Raw genomic sequence first — 18,635 nt, forward strand, 5'->3', positions numbered from 1 at the left:
TTGTCGAGACTGGGTGATGTGTACGTGGAGGCTCACCTCTCTGTCTTGCATATGTTTGACATTTTCTATAAGAAAATGTAAGGAGTGTGTTAAAGCACTGTCTATAAAACGCTGGGGTTACTGCCTGGTCCCCCCGGTAGGCCTACAGTAAATGGCAGCTGCCATGGTTACTGGAGGTGGTGGTGTCGCCAGCATCAACGTCACATCCTCATCTGTGGGAAACAGTCAGTCCTCTGGTGTTTCAAGTTCATACTTGCAAGGATTTGCTCTCTGTTACACACGGACATTGGCATGCCAGTTCCTGATGTAGAACACCATCTCTCCTGGCCAGTTGGTGCTTTTGTTAGTGCAGTCATGGCCCTCTCCTCTGGAGGTCTCGCTCCTTGCAGATCCTGACACCTTCAGCAGAACTGTGACTCAATAAAAATAGTTGACACCAAGCCACGCACTAGACTCCAGAAGTGAGACAGTAGAGCAGCTAAGAAGCTGGGCAGGGGGTGGTCCCCGTGTGACGACAAGCTGCCTGTTACAGCAGCTGGGCTGTCGCCAGCCTCCCAGGAATCCCCTGTAAAGCACTGTCCTTCCCACAGATGGTTATTATTACAAAGAGTACCCCACAGAGGGGAAGCCAGTCCATGCCCATCCCCTTCATCACAGGCTAAGCCATTCCTCGGATCCAACCAGTGTTGGCCACTGTGATGCTTAATGGTACTTAAAAGGAAATATGCTTCTGTTTGTTCATTTATGCATTCATCAGACATTTATTGGGTGTCTACTAAATGTCAGGCTGGAAATGCCTAAATGAACTTGACCACTTGGCTGTAAAAGAATAATCACATTCTATTCTGAACCTGTGTGAGTAAATGATAAGTGCTTATAGAGCGTGATCACTTTGGCTCCTATAAATTGTATGTAAAAATCTCCTTTTTGTTCTTCTTTATTGGTGACATTCATGTTTCCTGCCTTGCAGTTCCAGAAGGAGGTGATTATCAATATCTAGTTCTTGTGAAAATTCCATCCCACCTCTTCTCTCCTTAGGTATAAGATACCTGTGAATGTCTCTTTAGCTTCTCCTATTCTCATGAGTCCTGATTTTGCACAGATACATTTTCTCTGGTCAGTTGTATTTCTCATATCCTTCCTATAAAAATCAGAGCAGCATGAGTAGCTAAGATTTGCTGAGATCTTGCTCTGTGCCGGGACCCGTGCTCGAAGCTTGCCGAGTGTTATGTGGTTACCCGTCCTCTCCTCCATTCCACCATCACCACTGCTGTGCCTTCCTCTCGGCCTCACGGCAGGAGGCCCGGGCACAGGGGAGATTAGGGCAGTGTTGGTGGCCATGGGAAGAGCAGAGGAGACAGCAGAAGAGCACACACGAGAACCTCTGAGCGTGTGTCATCTCTAGTTACGAACAGCATACTCCGTTCTCTATGGCAAGAATGTGTCGCAGGAAGCTTTCCACCGACGCTGGTTTTAAAAAGTCTCGGCACTTGCAAAGAGAAGTTTTATCTTTGGGAAGTAGGTTTTTACTGGAGCACTGATTTCTCAGGGGTGCCCGCTTAATGAGCTGCTGCAAAAGCGTTGCTTATGTGCATTTGTTTTGTCTTAACCCATTATCCTGGGACTTCTGGGGAATAGGTGATCTTCTAGAAGGTCACATGGATGATACTGTGTTTTTATTTAGCCAGCAACAGAAACTCCGGAGGAGCCCTCCACCCAGTACCTGCACATCACCGAAGCCGAAGAGGATGTCCAGGGCACACAGGCAGCAGTGGCTGCCCTCCAGGACCTGAGATACACCTCAGAGAGCGGTGAGAGCGCGCTCCCCGCCTCCCTCTGGCACCTTAGAACTGGCCTGTGATAGACACGCTGAGGGAATGACTTTACGGATGAATTATGTCCGCCAGGTGATCTCCTTCCACTGCATTCTGACCACTGGAGCGGTCCCATTGTCAGGCTTGGAGGGAGAGCTCTCCTGCAGTGTTCTAGAACAGGGCCCCAGCCAGGGTGGTGCTGCCGGATGCCCACACATGCGATCACCTCTCAGAACAGGGAGAAGCAGGTCCTCCTGTCCTCACTTCCCAGATGCGGAAGATTGCCTCCTTGTAAACGGTTGGCTGAGGATCACCCACTTGTTGAGTGTTGGAGCTGGTCTTGGAATCGAGGTCTCCTGACTTCTTGTTGGGCTGCCCACTTCCCAGTTCTTCTGAAAAGCCCCAAGTCAGGATTTTTATGTCAAATGTCGTCCGTTTCAAATGTTCGATCAATTTTAAAAAACAAACCACTGTGCCAGCCTAGTGGCAGTTGGGGCACTGTGCTTAGAAAACTTTTTCTGGATGCTCTTTTCAAAACAGGAAAGGAGTACGAGTTAATATAATGTACCGCAGCCCTCTGTGTATTTGGGGGACAGAGGTCAAGCAAGTGGGATTAGAGGAAGCATTAAGTGAAGTCAGCTGGTGATAGGAGACAGGAAATTGCCATTTCATCCAGCTCTTACATCCCTAAACCCCAGGTTGTAAGAAGGGTGCGCAGAAAACCCCTTTGGGCCGGTCACTTTGGGGAAGATTCATTGCCGGTGCTGTGCTCACCGGGGGATTCGGGAGACAGCTCTGCAGCCTGTGAGAGAAGCAGGCTCTGCAGATGGGGCGTCAAGGTGCCGGCTCTTGGTGCGGTTCCCAGAGCTGACGCCATGTCTCAGTGTGTGTTTCCTTCCTCCTGTCCAGTGACTTCAGCGATTGCTCAAGCCCTGCCAGGACAGCCTGCCCGTCTTCATCCCCCACCAGCGCTCACTCACTCACTCCTTCAGGCCCCCGGCATCTCCTCCTGGCTCTTAGGAAACACTGCAGACTCTGCAGCTCGGCGGCCGGGCCACCTGCTCTGGGCCCTGGCCTCCCTGCGCTGCATCTCTGGCCACCTTGGAGCCGTGCCCTCCTGGGCCAGACTCTGCCGTTCTCCGCGGCGTGAGCTGTGTTTCTCACCCACACGTTCCTGTGCCCTCTGGGGCGTGGCCTGCTCCCCTCCCCCCACAGCACTTTTTCTGGCAAGCGCGTCTTCGTCTTCAGTATTCAGATGGTGTGTCATCTCCCGGGAGCCCGCCTGACTTTCCCACAGAGCTCCCACAGAGCTCCCTAGTCGCCCCCCTGATACGGAACCGACCAGGGGCTGTATGATTTGCTTACGGTCCGTCTCAGTCACCTGTGAGCCCTGGAAGGGGTGGGGGGAGGCAGCGTTAGATCTTTGCCTGTATCCCAGCGGTCCCCAACCTCTCTGGCTCCAGGGACCATTTTTGTGGAAGACCGTTTTTCCAAGGACGGGGGGAGGGGATGCTTTCAGGATGATTCAAGCGCGTTACATTTATCGTGCACTTTATTTCGATTATTATTACATCAGCTCCACCTCAGATCATCAGGCATTAGATCCCGGGGGTTGGGGACCCCGGCTGTATCCCACTGGGAACCATGTTCCTGGTTGACAGTTCAGCTTGATAAATGGTCATTGAGGGAGTAAATGGATGAGGAATTAAGATCTTATTTCAGTACATTTTTTAAGGTCAATGTTTTGTTTAGCGTTTAGATGTTTAGAGCGGTTGGCTGCAAGGCAGAGTTGAAACCCGCCCCCCTGCTGAAGGAGAGTGTGTGTGTACGTGTGTATAGGTGTGTGTAGGGGATGCTAGGCTGGTGCATGGTGAACAGGTGCTAATGCCATTGCCTCAGTCGTATGCCACGTCCTACCCTCTGTGTAGAACACATTGAATTCCCTTCCCTCATCACTTACTGATTCGCATTGGAACGTGGCCCGCAGAAAGTCGTCCAGGAGTATGTAGACGTTGGTGGAGACTTCATAATATTATGCTAGCCTGGAGATGAGGTAGTAATTTCCCTCTTAGTGAAGTAATGATCAGGGTCAGAGTGCTGTGTTCCGGAGAGTCACAGATGGCCAAGCAGATGGTGAGAGCTGAGTGAAAGGGTACACTCAGTAGCTGCCCTGATGATATGGATTACAGTCTTTTGAGATGATTGAAAGAGAATCCTAAGCTTACATTAATTTAGAATTCTAAAGCCCGCTGGCTTGATAACTGAGACATCCTTGGGTGTTCTGCCTGTATCCTGTGTAATTTATCTGGCACAACGCTCACTGACCACCTACCATGCCTGTGCTCAAGGAAAACCAGCTCTGTGGTTTGACGTCATAGCTGGTGCTTCTCAGGAGTTTCTGTTTTGAGAGGCAGTCCTGTATCAACAAGTTTGGATTCAGAACATCTGGGCTTGAGCCCTGGCTTTGTGACGTAACTGACCCAATGGCCTAAGACAATCCTCTTCCATTTTTTTGCAGTGAGGTGACTAATCTATAAAGTGGGGATAATAGTGTCACAATGTCATCTCCTCAAGGTTGTTTGGAGTTTTGAGATGTTCTTATAGAGAGTGCATTGTCGGCTGTGAAGTACCATGCACATTATTTCTGTGGTCAAAATGAGCGCATACCGAGAACCCGTGCATCCCTGGAGAAGGCGCCGCGCAAGAATGGCCTCTGCTAAGGGCTGCTTTTGTGTTCATTGACCTTCACCGCCCATGGCCTTACCGGTCTCCTGTTTGCTTCTTCCTGGCAAGGTGACCGACTTGACCCCACGGCTGTAAACATCCTCCAGCAGATCATCGAGCTGGGCACCGAGACCCACGACGCCACTGCCGTTGCCTCGGTGGTCGCCATGGCGCCCGGGACGGTGACAGTCGTGAAGCAGGTAGGACCTTCCCCTCCCCGTTAAATGCTGTCTCCCTGCGCTGACACACACCCTCTCTCTCCCCTGCCCCCTTAGGTTTTCAGGGCTTTAACCTACCTAAGGTGGAATTTGGAATGAAATCGGTCTAGTCTCATGCAGTTTCTTCTTCTTATGGGATTGTATCTGCGGTAGCACCATATGTGAGGCTGTGTTGTAGGGGAAAGGTGTAGTATATTTCAAAAAGTTCTGGAAACTTGATTCATTTCCTTTCAATGAAAGGCATCCCAGAGCGAAACGAGCAAGATATGGATGCATTTGGACGCATCTATGGTCAAAAGCAGCCTCGGTCCCTAAGGCCGGAGTCTGTGGAGGAGGGGCGCCGGGGGGACAGCCAGAGATGCCAGGAGGGACTGGCCTCTTAAGTATTAAACATCACCAGGCGGAATCAGCGCAGGATGACTGAACTAAACTGATAGGAAGAAGATGGCCAGTGTTTGAATGAAGGTTACTCTAGTTAATTGTCACACTGTTTGGTTCATTTCCTCTCCTTCTAACCTCAGTGGAGACTTTACCATCTGTTAGGATGCGGCGTGTGTGATAATCAGATCATCCTTTGTATCTGTCTGTACCTCTCTCTCTACTCTCTCCTGCTTCGCTGTACACAAGATTTGAGCTTGCTTACACAAATACTTAAAAAAGCAAAAACGACAGTAAGCACATCAGAACCAGGGCAGACCCAGGGTGTATGGTTTAGAATCAAAGTTCACGTTCATGGAGAAGGTTGAATTGCAGACCACAGAGTTTTACACGGTTATCCATCTTTTAGTGATTCACTCAGGAAGCGTGTAGTTAAGTGCCTGCAGTGTTCTCATTGCTGGGGTTCCAGGAGAGAACCGATGTTTGCCATCAAAGTGGCTACTCTCCTGGGAAAAAGATAAGTAAGACAGAAGGGATGTCAAATGGTGAACGAGAGCAGTGGAAAAAAATAAAACGAGAAAGGGGGAGGGGCGTGGGCCGAGGAGCTGGGGTGTTGGGGGCTGTTTTATAAAGGGCTGCTGGGGCAGCTGTCTGACATTTGCTCACAGACCTGGGAGAGGTGGGAGTTACTAGAATGATCCAAGTTCTGCCGTACACTTGGTACCGAATCTGATAACAAAAAACAAGAAGGAAGCGTGAAGCAGTTAACAGCGGAAGAGGTAAGTTTTTCTTGGCAAGTAACAAAGAATCTCTTAATTCGGCTCTCGCATCCCTGAGTGACATGTCCCCCGCGACCTGCCTTTGATAAGTCGGTGGACTTCCCAGGGCTGTCTCCGTGACCGTCCCCCCAGGTGTGCCCAGGCCACAGCACAAAGCATGAAATTCAGGCTGAGCACTTCCCGGGGGAATTAGTACATGCTGGTTCACCTCTGGATTTCTGGATCCACAGACAAGACTTGGCGCCTCTAGATGAACGTTAGGACCACGTGGTCTGGAAACCCTCCTCCATTAGGATGCTTTCTGTCAACGAGACCCGGGACAGAAGTCAGACAGGACAGTAGGAGCTTGATGTTTCAGGCTGCAGGGGCCTGGTGTTCTGCATTGTTTGGGAACAGACTCATATACCTCTAGGCCAGATACTCTTGCAGCTTTTCTTTGTATTTATTAGACTGCAGTCTTCAGATTGTCTTGTAAATCTCTTCTGAAACTCCTCGTTTGCATCATGGCGTGTGGGGTCCTGAGCTAGACCCGGCACTTCAGGAAGGGTATAGGAGAGCTTTGGATGTTTCGTACACGCCAAATCCTTCAGAGAATTTCAGGGAGGCGCCACCGATTGTGACTTGCGTCTTCCTTCTAGGAGCTGGATTGATTTGCTGTTACTTAAGAGACGTGATTTATTGCGCGTCGCAGGCGATGCAGTGATACACGAAGTTGCGCGTAAAGGGTACAGCTTAGATGTGCTCTGAGGCGTTAGAGTGACAGCATGACAAGCGATAAGGCAGGTGAGCCTCCGGCGCAGCCGGTGTAAACAGGTATAAAGTGTTTGCAGTGGCAGAAAACAGTGGCACCCTTCAGCCTCGTGGTTTATTGGGAACACAGGGCTAAGAGGAGTGTCACTGTTTAACACAGTCTTGAGTAACTGCATTTGGAAATGTTCCCGAGGACGTGTGTCCTAGTCATTCCCCTGTTCACCTGGTTGGCACCTGGTTGGCACCTGGCGCGCCGAGGCTGTTGGTAAATGATGGATGGGAGATTGGATGGATGGACTGATGGGCGGGAGACGTCAGACGCCCACTCCGATGGCAGAGGGATTGCTCTGTGTCAGGCTCTCCTAGGTGAAGGAATGCCCTCTGGATTCAGTTGTCTTATTTCAGTTTAAATGTAGCTGTTTTTATTAGAGAAATGAATCAGTTTCAACTTTTTTTCTTTTAATTAAGCTGTGGTTTAGGATTTTTCAGTACAAAAATTATATCTGTTTATTGAGTGTCCTTAAGCCACTCAAATGTGGACCCTGGTGCACCTGTTGGGAAGCAGTAATGTTCTCCCTTCACCCTGTGGGGAGCCCTTGATGTTGGGGACTTCGTCTTTCTCCAGCTCAAGGTCTCACACATCGTAGTTGCTCAGTAAATGTTTATTAAGTAGGATGGAGTATGCTGTGGGCTTTATGTTTTGATTCTCCAATTATATCCTGTGGAAAAAATAGCAAGAACACATTGTCATAAAGTATGTACTATGTATTGTAGAAAAAAATGATTTTAAATTACTATTGGATAGCATATTTTGAGATCTTTTAAAAGTTTCCTATCATATATATATATATATATATATATCTTCCTATTATATATATATATATCTTCCTATTATATATATATATATATATATATATATATCTTCCTATTATATATATATATATATATATATATATCTTCCAAAGGGCCAAAAATAAATTCTGGGTTGTATGTGAATTCATTCTGGATGTTTAAAAATTTCAAGATTTCTTTCCCATATAAAAAATTAGTTATATGCTCTGTTTATAATTTTTTCATGATTTATTAATGTAAATTGAAAAGAATCTCACATATCAAAGTTTATCAGTGGTAACTGAAAGTTATTTATTAATCTCCAGTCTTTAGGGGTCCTCATTTTCTGGGATGAAAATACTAACAGGCCTGGTAGGTAGGCTGAGGGGATTGGAAAGCTAAGAGCTGAGGATGTGTCTTAGGTTGTTTTCTTCTTAGTTTTTAATGAGACATGGGAAGAATTTGGCCCATCATTCAGACCATTTAAATTTTCAGTTGGACACAGAAATGAGTCCTCAATGATTTCCCATCACTTCTCTCTTTCCCCAAGTGTCAGCATTGAAAATAGATTCATGGGGATGGAGCATTTGGAAATGTTCAGAAAGAAGAAACCTTGCATGTGCCTCACCAGCCTGGCCTGAGAAGTCACATGACAACTTTGAATGCAGCTACTTGTGTGTTTGTTAAGACCAGTTTTCATTAAATAAATTGGTTTCCTTTTTTCTTTAAAAAAATTTTTGCTTTAGGGTTTTATGAGGAGGAAACTTATATTTGATTAATAAAGCTGCCTAAGTAGGTTGAATATAAGACGTACCAGCAGAGGGGAAATATTATCACAAGCATCTCTGAGTCAAAATTAGTTATTTAAAGGAAAAGAAAGACCAGTGAAAATAACAACCACCATCACCGTTGGCTCATGGCTTAAATCACTCTTTGCTGTCCTTGTGGGTTGAAATTTATTTTAGAGACTGAAAGTGACATTTTACTGGAAATTCCCAAGGTCCTTTTAGTAGACATTCACTGCGCAGCCGCGGCTGTGTGTTCAGTCCCTGGGGGCGTCCGTTTCCTATCGCAGCTGCAACAAATCACCACAAACTCAGTGGCTTAAAACAGCACAAACTGATGATCTTCCAGTTCTGGAGGTCAGAAGTCTGAAATGGGCTTCACTGGGCTAACATCAAGGCATCGACAGCTGCCTTCCTTCTGGGAAGAATCCCTGTCTTGCTTTTTCCGGCCCAGGGGCCACCCAGCATTCCTTCACTGTGGTTCCCTTCTTCCATCTCCAAAGCCAGCAAAGGCAGGCCCAGATCGTCCCACATCCATCGCTCTGACCTCTGCCTCTGTCGTCACATAGCCCTCTCCAAGTCTGACCAACCTCCTCCCTCCTATAAGGACGCTTGTGCCTACCTTGGACCCACCTGGATAATCCAGGATCTTCTTCCATCTCCAGGTCATCAACTCCATCACATGGGCTAATGTCCACGTAAGGAACCGTTCTCAGGTTCCGGAGGTTAGGACACACACTCTTTGGGGTGGGGGCATTATTCTGCCTGCCACTCTGGGTTACAGGGTTAAGACGGTCCCCGATCTCAAAAGGCAAATAGTCTACTGAGGGAAATGCTTTATTTTTTTCATCCAGCACACAGCCCCCGAGCTGCTTCCACCCGCCAGGTCGCTGTTCTCGGTGCTTGGGATATTGCAGTGAACAGAGCAGATGAATGGTATGGTTGAGGAGCTTACATTCTAATTTAGGGAGCTAGCTAACCCCCAGACATATAATAAATAAGTAAGATAGTATGTTAGAGGTGAGATGGAAAAAAATGAGCAGAACTGGTCCAGAGGTCTGGAGAATGTAGACCTTAAACAGGAAGTTCCAACTGAGAGTAATGAATGCTTCCGGGAGGTTGGCCGAGAGCACTCTGGGGTGCTGGGGGGTGGCCCAGCTTGACCCTGGGTCTGGGGTGGCGGCAGGTGCTGGGCAGGGAGGCCTCCGTGGGTGCCCTGGTGCGTGCCCCAGTGGAGTCTTGGAAGGTAGTTGGGAGTTGGGTGGGGCAGGGCTCCAGCAGAGGTGGGAGCAGGAGCTGGTGGTCGATGCTGCTGGAAGTGGGGAAGGTGACACATGAGGCACCACTTAGGTTAAATGACATGCCCCATTGTCACCTCGGGGGTGAAGGGTTGGGAGGAGTCCTGGTCCAGGAAGCACCTCAGCCTGGTCTCTCCCTCCGGCTCAAAGGCCAGTGGAGAAAGGGTGAGTCCAAGCAGCCCACGTCTTCCTGTTGCTTCTCCAAGCCTGACGTCCTTCCGCTATGGGCTTCCTGACCTGTGCGGCCCTCTAGAGGGCCTTGTTGGCATTTTTAACACATCACAGTTTCCAGGTTCTTCCAAGCAGTGAGTCTGCACTGAGCAGCCCTGCCAGTTGGCGTTCAGCAGAAGAGCTTGTAGCTTTCCGAGACCACGGCTGACGCTGGCCATGGTGTCCAGGGTCTGGGCCCAGCAGGCCAGCAGCTGCACTCAGGGTGTTTGTCTGTGAATAATAAGGAGACCTGATAATCACACAGCATCTTCCTTTTAAGAAGGTCAGGATGATTCAACAGGTTACCGTTATGATGATCCAGGGTCTTTCTGAGCTAAACTTGAGTGCTATCTATTACTGCTGGGGGCACCCCTACACAGTAGTTGGCGGAGCTGGGTACACTGTGGGGTGTCACCCTCTGGGGGTGCGGGGCGGCCCATCTGGGAGAAGATCCCTGAGCTGCAAGTGAAGTGGTTCAGGTCATTCATTCATCCGTGTTGCTTTTAAAAAACACAACAGCCTTTCAGTCCATGCGCCATATGTGAACAGGCTAGGCTGTGCCCCTGTGTGGAAGGGCCCAACTGTTGTAGGTTTAGTCCAGAGAAGGCTGTTGAGGAGCTCACACTTTGTCAAGCCTGCTTCTCTGTGGCTCAGTTACCCTTCCTGCCCTGCCGAGACCCCGTGAGAGAACACACTGTGGTAATGTTGTCCAGAGAAACAGAACTGATGGTGTGTGTGTGTGTGTGTGTGTGTGTGTGTGTGTGTATAAAATAAGGAACTGGTTCACTGATTCTGGAGGTTGACAGCCAACAAGTCCGAAGATCTGCAGTCAACAAGTTAGAGACCCAAGAGCCGATGGTGCAGGTTCTACTTTGAGTCTGAAGGCCTGAGAACTAGGAGAACTGATGGTGTGATGGTATAAATTGCAGTCTGAAAGCCAGCAGGCTTGAGATGCAGGAAGAACTGATGTTTCCGTTAGAATCAAAGAGCAGGAAAAAAAGAAAAAACCAACGTCCAGCTCAAAAGCAGTCGGGCAGGAGGAATTCCCTCTTATGCAAGGGAGAGTCAGCCCTTTTGCTCTATTCTGGCCTTCGACTGATCGGATAAGGCCCACCCACATCAGGAAGGACAGTCTCCTTTACTCAGTCTGTTCATTTAAATGTTGATCTCATCCAGAAACACCCTCACAGAAACACCCAGAGTAATGTTTGACCAAATATGTGAGCACCCCTTGGCCCATTAAAATTAGCCATCACACATGTTCATGTAGTGCATTTCAGAGTATGTGCTCTTTGTCAATAGAAGGTTATTGTTCATCCAGCTTGTTGTTTACTGAGATACTCAGTTGTCATAGAGACGATTTTGAGTCACAGATTTCGGGGCGATGCGGTAGTTTCTGGGGAGCACGTACACCTTGGTATATCCTTATTTCTAACTGCAGTCGACATTTCCGTTCACGGTTCAGGAATGAGCGCCCCCTGCAGGTCCTTGAAAGAGTCACGGCTGAGGAGAGGCAGCCCCCAGGGGCCCTGCACCGCGCACCCGCGCTCCACCTTCACCCCCAGGTCGAGAGCAGCCAGACCATTCTTAGTGGGCCTCCTCCCGTGGAGTAAGGCGTTCAGTGGCGACTGTGATTAGCGGGCCTCTCCGTCGGCAGGCCTGTGTCTCTGTTGCCGGCCCTGCTTCCCTGCGGCGTCTCCTGGGATTGCCACCCTCCTGCTTTTGTCCCCCCCCCCCCCCCCCCCCCCCCCGAGGTGCCGGATGCCGCCAAGCTGCCGGCCAGTGCGCCAGTGGCGCGGAACACCAGGAAGGAGCAATTAAGACCGCCCAGAGCTGCAGGCACCCCGCCCACCCGCCCCCAATGCAGACCCTCAGCCTGGCAGGCCCAGAATTACGCTGTCATCGACTTGTTCAGCATCTCAACCTTTCTTCCCACTTGCTTTAACTGCTGGTTAAAAAAATAAACAAGGGCTTCCCTGGTGGCGCAGTGGCTGAGAGTCTGCCTGCCAATGCAGGCGACGTGGGTTCGAGCCCTGGCCTGGGAGAAGCCCACATGCCACGGAGCAACTGGGCCCGTGAGCCACAACTACTGAGCCTGCGCGTCTGGAGCCTGTGCTCTGCAACAAGAGAGGCCACGACAGTGAGAGGCCTGCGCACCGCGATGAAGAGTGGCCCCTGCTTGCTGCAACTAGAGAAAGCCCTCGCACAGAAACGAAGACCCAACAGCTAAAAATAAATAATAAATAAATAAATAATAAAAATAAAGGAATTCCTTTAAAAAAAATAAATAAATAAACAAAAAAACGAAACCCAAAGCAGAAGTTCTAGCTTTGTCAAAAGCAACCCACCTCTCCTGGCTGCTTCCCCGTGCCCTTTGTCACCTTTGGGCAGGTCCCCTGTGTTGGCTGGCACTGGAGGGTGAGGTCAGGACACGCCAGCCTGGATGAGGGGAACTCGCCAGCCGGGCTCAGCGCGCAGTGCCAGTCTGAGAGGCACTTTCGGTAGCAGGTCTCACTGGAAGACGTATGTCGGTTGGCAGCCAGCACTGGAATTGCTGTTTGTTATTTGCAGTTCATTATATTTGCGAGGAAATGCAATCCACTCCTGTGGCTGACCACGTACATCAGTTGCCTGTTTGCAAGGAAACTCGGGTTCAGCCTGTCCTGTTTTTCATTTCAGGCCCTGAGTAATGTGGTCCCCAGAAACTCTTTCACACTGTCCATCTGTACAGGGGCATCTGGTCGGGAGAAGCCGCTCTGCAGGGGGGACCTCTCACGTGCAGCCTCTGGCCTGGGGGGAGCCTCGCTCCTGTGATCCACCCGGAAGAGGAGCCCGGGTTGGGCCTCCTGCCCGTCTGGGGGTGGATGTTGAACATCTCATAAGATTTGTGGCAGAAGAATGGGGAGAGGGATCTGGAACGTGATTCGTGTGAGGGTGCAAAAATCTATTTTCATTACTATTTAAAAACAATCACTCCATTCCATGAATTTGATCATTTAACTACACAGCAAGAGACCTGACAGAAGAATCACGTCCAAGCGGGACACCCTTGTAGTCCTTTGAAGATCATAGGAGATATTGGCCGCCCGCATTGCTGTAAAGTGGGACTGAGTTGAGATCTCCCTCCTTGTCCTGCCCACAGACAGGATCGGGTGAAGCCTCCCTGTTCTGTTATCCCTTTAAGCTCCAGTAATCGGTGAGTTAACGGGATGTCTTCTTCTTGTTCCTGCAGAGGCTCTGTTGGGCTCCTACTGTAAACAGACCTCTCGCTGACTTTACCGAAGGCACGGAGGTTACAGGAGAGCCACCCGTTCTTTCCCCTCTGCTCACCTCTCTCGCTCAGAGCCTCATTTGTCTTCAGATCACTTGCCTGTGAGTGTGGCAGTGACACGTAATTGTGACATTATAATCGCTGGTTTTTATTCTTTTCCTCATAACGAAACCCCAGCATCTTCAGTTGTCTCGTTCATTTATTCCACTTCCCCATTAGGGTGGCTTTGCCATCGTTGAGGTTCATCTAAGGATCCTTTCCCAGAAGATTAAGGATACGTATATAATGTTAAAAGGACTGATCGTAACTGCAGTGTCTGTCCTCTGGACGTAACTGCTAGCGTTTTCTCTCCGTCCTCAGCATGTGCTGGGAATGGCACGCCCACTCCGCGCTCACTGGCTCCGCGGTGTAATTACAGTCATGATGGATTCATGCCTCTGGAAGGCCCGTGCCGGGGAACCACATGTCTTTCGTAGGTGATCAGATCCGATGCACATTGCAGGGCTGAGGGTATAGGCGTCCCCCGTGCTTCCTGACCCTCAGATGATCTAATTCTGGATTCTCTGTTAGTGGTAGAGATGCCTGCAATCCAGATAGACATCTTTTATCTTTTAATTCCCAGGCCTTTTGATCACTGTATAAATATGGAAGTCTCACTGACTCCTCTCTCTGTTTTTCCCTCTTATCCTACCCCTTCCTGTGAGAACCCGTTTTCAACTGCGTATTTTGATTAGTGAGGTTTGGCTCCTGCCTAAAGAACATTGCGGTGCAATTTATTTGATCCTGGGGCCCTGCCAGCTTTAATTATATCAAGCTTCTAATTACACACACAGGTAGCCTCTTCAAATATTTGCATACTTCACATTCCTTATAGAGCGTTTGTCCTGCAGTTGCTGAGTGGTGACCTTCAGCATATAGATCGAGACAGTTCACTCAGGGTCTTGGCGATGGGTTACTCTCCCCTGTCACTTAATGCCAGCTCTTGTCCTTTGTGAGCCTTCTTTAATTCTCCCTTAGCCATTTGAATCTTTTCTTTTTCTTTGTCTTAAATAAAACTTCCTTCAGAGATTTCTGTTTCTGGTATGATTTCTGATGGCTGATACTCAAAACTATTTCCTTTCGTAGCTCTTTTATGACTTGCTGAGCCCCTTTATTCCATAGCAGTGACTGAAAATTCCATTTCTTTGTGAAATTTTAAAAGTGAAAGTACATTCCATGATATACCTGTGGCCATATGGGAAATTGTCTGAAAAAACAGAGAATAAAGGCTTTTTCCCTATCCCATTCTGACACTCTTTTTCATATAGAACATCCTTAGCTGACCTGAAGATCTCAATTATTGAACTTTGCTTCTCTTTCCCTTTTTCTATGACCCAATTTTCCCATTACGCCCCAAGAAGCTGCAGCTCGGTTGGTGCAATTTGCAGAATCCCACTTTACTTGAGTTTTAATACTGCTGTGCTTGTTACTGTTTGCTCGAGTGCTCATTTCCTGGTCCATGTCCTTGGCCAGGGCAGGTGGGTTTTATTTGCTTCCTCCCCTCTCTGCAGTTTCCCCTTGCTGGCTGACATCGCTCAGTCTGCTTGAGATTGGGGGCAAAGGCAGGGCTGGGATGGCCCTGGTAGGAGAAGCCAGAACTGTAGTCACCATCCGAAGGGCTCTGGTCCAGCCTTCCTTGGGTTCGGCTGCAGGCTGGCTCTCGCGCTTCTCTCCCCCTGGGGCAGTAGCCTCCATGCTAGCCGGAGGCGGTCCCCTAAGCAGGACTCTTAGTGTCCTGCGGTGTGGACTCCACACCTCTTCCCCCCCTCTCCTCTCCATCCAGTTTCCCCATCTAGTAAATGCACGCGCTCCACTCCAGCTGCTGGGGGTCTGTCTTCCCTCCTCGGCCTCTCTCCGCCCCACATCTGATCCATCAGCAAGTTTTCTCCCTGCTGTGGGCGCTCCCTTCACTACGCACCTTAAAGCACCCCTCTGGCCCCAGGCTGCCGCCTCCAGCAAGCCCTGACTACGCAACACGCGGTCCCTGGGCTGGCAGCGTAGGCACAGGGGGCTCGTTAGAAATGCAGAATGTCTGGCTCCCCTCAGACCTGCTGAATCAAACTCCGCATCACGCCGTCTCCCCCGTCCCCCAGCGGCCCGCGTGCACAGTGGCGCCCGAGGGGCTCTGCTCGGAGCTGTCAGCCGTCCTCCCTGGTCACAGGCCTTGCTCTTCCCCTCGCTCCTTACTGTCTCTCCTGCTGCTCTAAGATGCAGTTTTCAGACAGAGCCATCTTTTCAAAATGTAAATCAGATCCCGGCATCCCTCCCTGAAAATGCTCCAGTAACTTGAAAGTCTCCGGTAAACTGGGACGGGACCTCGCCCTGGCCTCCCGGCCCCACAGCAGCCGGCCTCCCGCGGCATCTCCTCGCTCTGGATGCACCGGCCCACCGGGCTGCTCTGTGCCCACCTCCAGACCTCCGCGCCGGCCGCGCCCCGTGTCCCGGGCGCTCCTGCCTCCCCTCCGCGGGGCTGACTCCTGGCCCGGGCTCGGCCCTCTCAGGTCCTGTGGGGCCCGTCCTCCGGAACCTGTGACTGCGACGGGCCGTCACCGCCCGGACTGTGTCGTGAGATGGCACAGTGGGGTTGAGCCGGGGGACGGGCCAGGGGGGCCTGATCCAGTGCCCTGAGCCCTTGAAGGCAGGGAACTGCCTCACCTGGGGGCAGGCGTCAGCGCGATTAGAAGCCGGAGGTTCTGTGTTTTGAGCCGCTGCCTTCATGGTGGTTTTATGGTGGTGATAGAAAGCGAACGTGGCCACGGACCGCGTGGGCAGAGAAGCGCCCCGTTGTTAACAGCCACGTGCCTGCGGCACCCGCCCTGGCCGCTCTGGTGCACCCGCGGCCCGGAGGCCTCAGGGGGCTTCCTGCTTCTCCAGGAGCCCCCAGTCCACCCCCCTGAGTAACCAGAGAAGCGGGTGGAGGCGTGGCCGTCCAGCGCGAGAAGACCGCTCTGCCCCTTCCGCGGAAAAGCAGAGGCTCAGAGACGGAGCCCCGCCGTGGCCCTGTCATGGACGGTGGCCTGGATCTGAGACTCTGGGCCGGACCACCCGGTCCGGTTGTGGCCCTCCCTCCCCAGTCGGGAAGTAGGAAGGGGATGTTTACAGAGGGGCTGGCCCTGGGCAGGGGGCTGAAGCTCCCCTCCCGTCTGTCTAGGTTGTGGGGAGAATGTGGGGTGGGCAGGAGTCAGTTCTCAGAGACTCTGCCACCAGCCGTATCTTAGGTAGGCGGTTTGCGCACCCGCCTTTTCTCCCCAGCAAGTTGGAGGAGGTCTGCAGCACTTAGCTCAGGGCCTGGCACATTAGAAAGGCCTCACGAGCGTTCAGAAGCACCACTGGGGGATCAGACTCGGGAAGCCGAGCTGGGTGGGCTGGGGGTGCCCTGGTCGGGACCCAGCTGAGCAGCCTGGTGATTTCCAGCTGCTGTAGGTGCCCCGCCTGGGGAGCCTCAGGCTTCCGAGACAGGCGCCCTCCCTGGATGAACAGCACACGGGGGTCTCCCGAGAAGCCCGTTTCGGGGGTTGCGCCGGGCCAGGTCACAGTGCGTGGAGGAGGACACAGCTCGGAGCCAGGCGGCCTGGGTGTGACCCCGCGTCTGTCACCTCGTAGTGTATGACTAGGGACAAAGCACTTCTCCTCTTTGGACTTCTGTTTTCTCATCTGTAAGGTGGGAAAATAATAGAACCTACCCCATGGGGCTAATGTACGGGTTGTGCGTAATGATGCAAATGAAGCAGTTGGCAGGGAGCCTGGCGCTGGTTCGGTCTAATCTTAGCTCCTGTCATAGGAGTGACGTAGCTCCTTAACCCCTGTCTGAGCTCATCGAGTTGCTCGTAGAATTCAGCCATAACTGTTTTTGCTTCTGGAAGCTTCTGCTCAGCAAGCAGGTACTGATGCAGCCGTCCAGGCCCTGTGCTCCGCAGTAGGAGTCCCAGGGTGGATGAAACACTGCCTGCTTCATAGGAGAGTCTGTTGCTGGGTCCAAGCAGGTGGTTGCATTATGTAAACCACCGTGTTTGTGGCTGGAGACAGTTTGACCCCTTACCACGTGCAGTTGTTGTGACATTCTGGGTCATTCCCTGGAGAAGGCCCTCGAGGAGGCTGATTTGGAAGAGCTGGTGCTGAGTGGCATCATGCAACCGCTTGCCCAAAGTAACGGGGAGTTGGGTGAGGGGCTCTGAGCCAGAAGGGGCACCAGACTTGAGAGCAGGCAAAGGGAGAAGGGCCAGAGAGAGTCGAGGTGGGCAGGTCTCCCTACTCGGAGAGAGAAGTACCAGTAGGAGGGGACGGGCGAGCGGCTCTGAGGAGCAGGAGGCGGCATCCACGCAGAGTTTCAGGGCGGGGTCTTAGGCTGCTCACAGCAGCGCGCCGGGTGGGTGTCAACACTGCACTGGCCTCAGAGTGAGACCATCGCAGTGCCTTGTTCTGTTCTTAGACCTACTTTGCCACTAATGAACTTACCTGGGTGAGTTTGAGGAGCGATTGAAGTGGTTTATGTTTTGCTATGATAAACATCCTTTAAACAGAACGCAGATGTGCTCCATCACTGGGAATTTGGTCTGCCTTTCTCCCTCGGGTGAGGGCGGCGGCTTGGAGGTCCAGGGAGGAACAGGGCGCGTCCTGCCAGCTCCGTGTCCTTGCCTATGGGGTCTTGTGGAGGCTGCCCGTCACCTGTGTAAAAGGACAGGGAGAGGAACTGCTAGAGGAAACAGTTTGTTAAATCGGGGGGAGAAGAGTCTGCACCGGCTGAGGAGAGAAGCCCGTGCCTCCCCAGCACAGAGGGGAGGGCAGAGGGAGGGGGTCCACTGCCCCACGTCTCCATCGAGCACCTGCCCGTCAGGTGGGGGGGGGCGGGGTCTGGTGAGCATCAGGAGGGTGGAGGCCTTTTGTCCTGAGCGGCGTGCAGAGAGAGATGTTCGCAAACTGCCGTGGAGGGGAGTTCAGTGAGAACGATATCGGAAGCCCTGCCTGACCCCGGGAGTGGCCCATCTGTGGACGGGCTACCAGGCAGAGGTGAGGCTTTCGGAGAAGCATGGCCCCCTGGGCCAGGTGCCTGACAGGGCTGCAGAGCCCAGGCAGTGCGTGGTACTAAGTGGAATTCAATGTAGTGTGCTGAAAGGTCACCAACGTGCACATTATGCACGATAGACTTGTCTAAATATCAGAAGATATTCAGAGGCGGTCAGAAGCTACCGCCTGCCTCCTTCCCTGTCGCTGTGAATATGCTCTGTTTGAGCTCGGTTTGAAAAGATCTCCTGGGGCAGACATGAGAAGAATTCAAGTCAGGCATGTGTGGAGTGCCTACTATAAACCACGTGCTGTGTGGACATTGTCTGGGGGTGGGTGTGCTAATCGTGCACCCTGAGGGGCGGTGGGGAGGTGGGGCTGGTGGGGACACCGCCGCTGGAGGGGATGACACACCGCTAGCAGTTGTGAGCACCGCACACTGCTTACCACTCGCCCTGCGCCAGGCCCCGGGTGCCCCACCATCTCTTATTCTTACATGGGCTGAGACAGACCACGCTGCCCTTCCTATTGTACCAC

At 51.5% G+C, this 18,635-nt stretch overlaps 1 protein-coding gene across 6 annotated transcripts in view; it reads left to right on the forward strand.

Annotated features, from left to right (window-relative positions):
• ZFAT (zinc finger and AT-hook domain containing) overlaps positions 1-18,635 on the forward strand; it is a 414,334-nt gene that overhangs the window by 153,995 nt on the left and 241,704 nt on the right. For all 6 annotated transcript variants that reach the window (XM_057531706.1, XM_057531705.1, XM_057531703.1 and 3 more), the window contains 2 exons: positions 1,685-1,811; positions 4,608-4,738. In XM_057531706.1, coding sequence (XP_057387689.1) covers positions 1,685-1,811; positions 4,608-4,738 — 258 coding nt within the window. The remainder of the gene's footprint in view (positions 1-1,684; positions 1,812-4,607; positions 4,739-18,635) is intronic.

This window comes from Balaenoptera acutorostrata, chromosome 17 (assembly GCF_949987535.1).
Source record: "Balaenoptera acutorostrata chromosome 17, mBalAcu1.1, whole genome shotgun sequence".
Lineage (NCBI taxonomy): Eukaryota > Metazoa > Chordata > Mammalia > Artiodactyla > Balaenopteridae > Balaenoptera > Balaenoptera acutorostrata.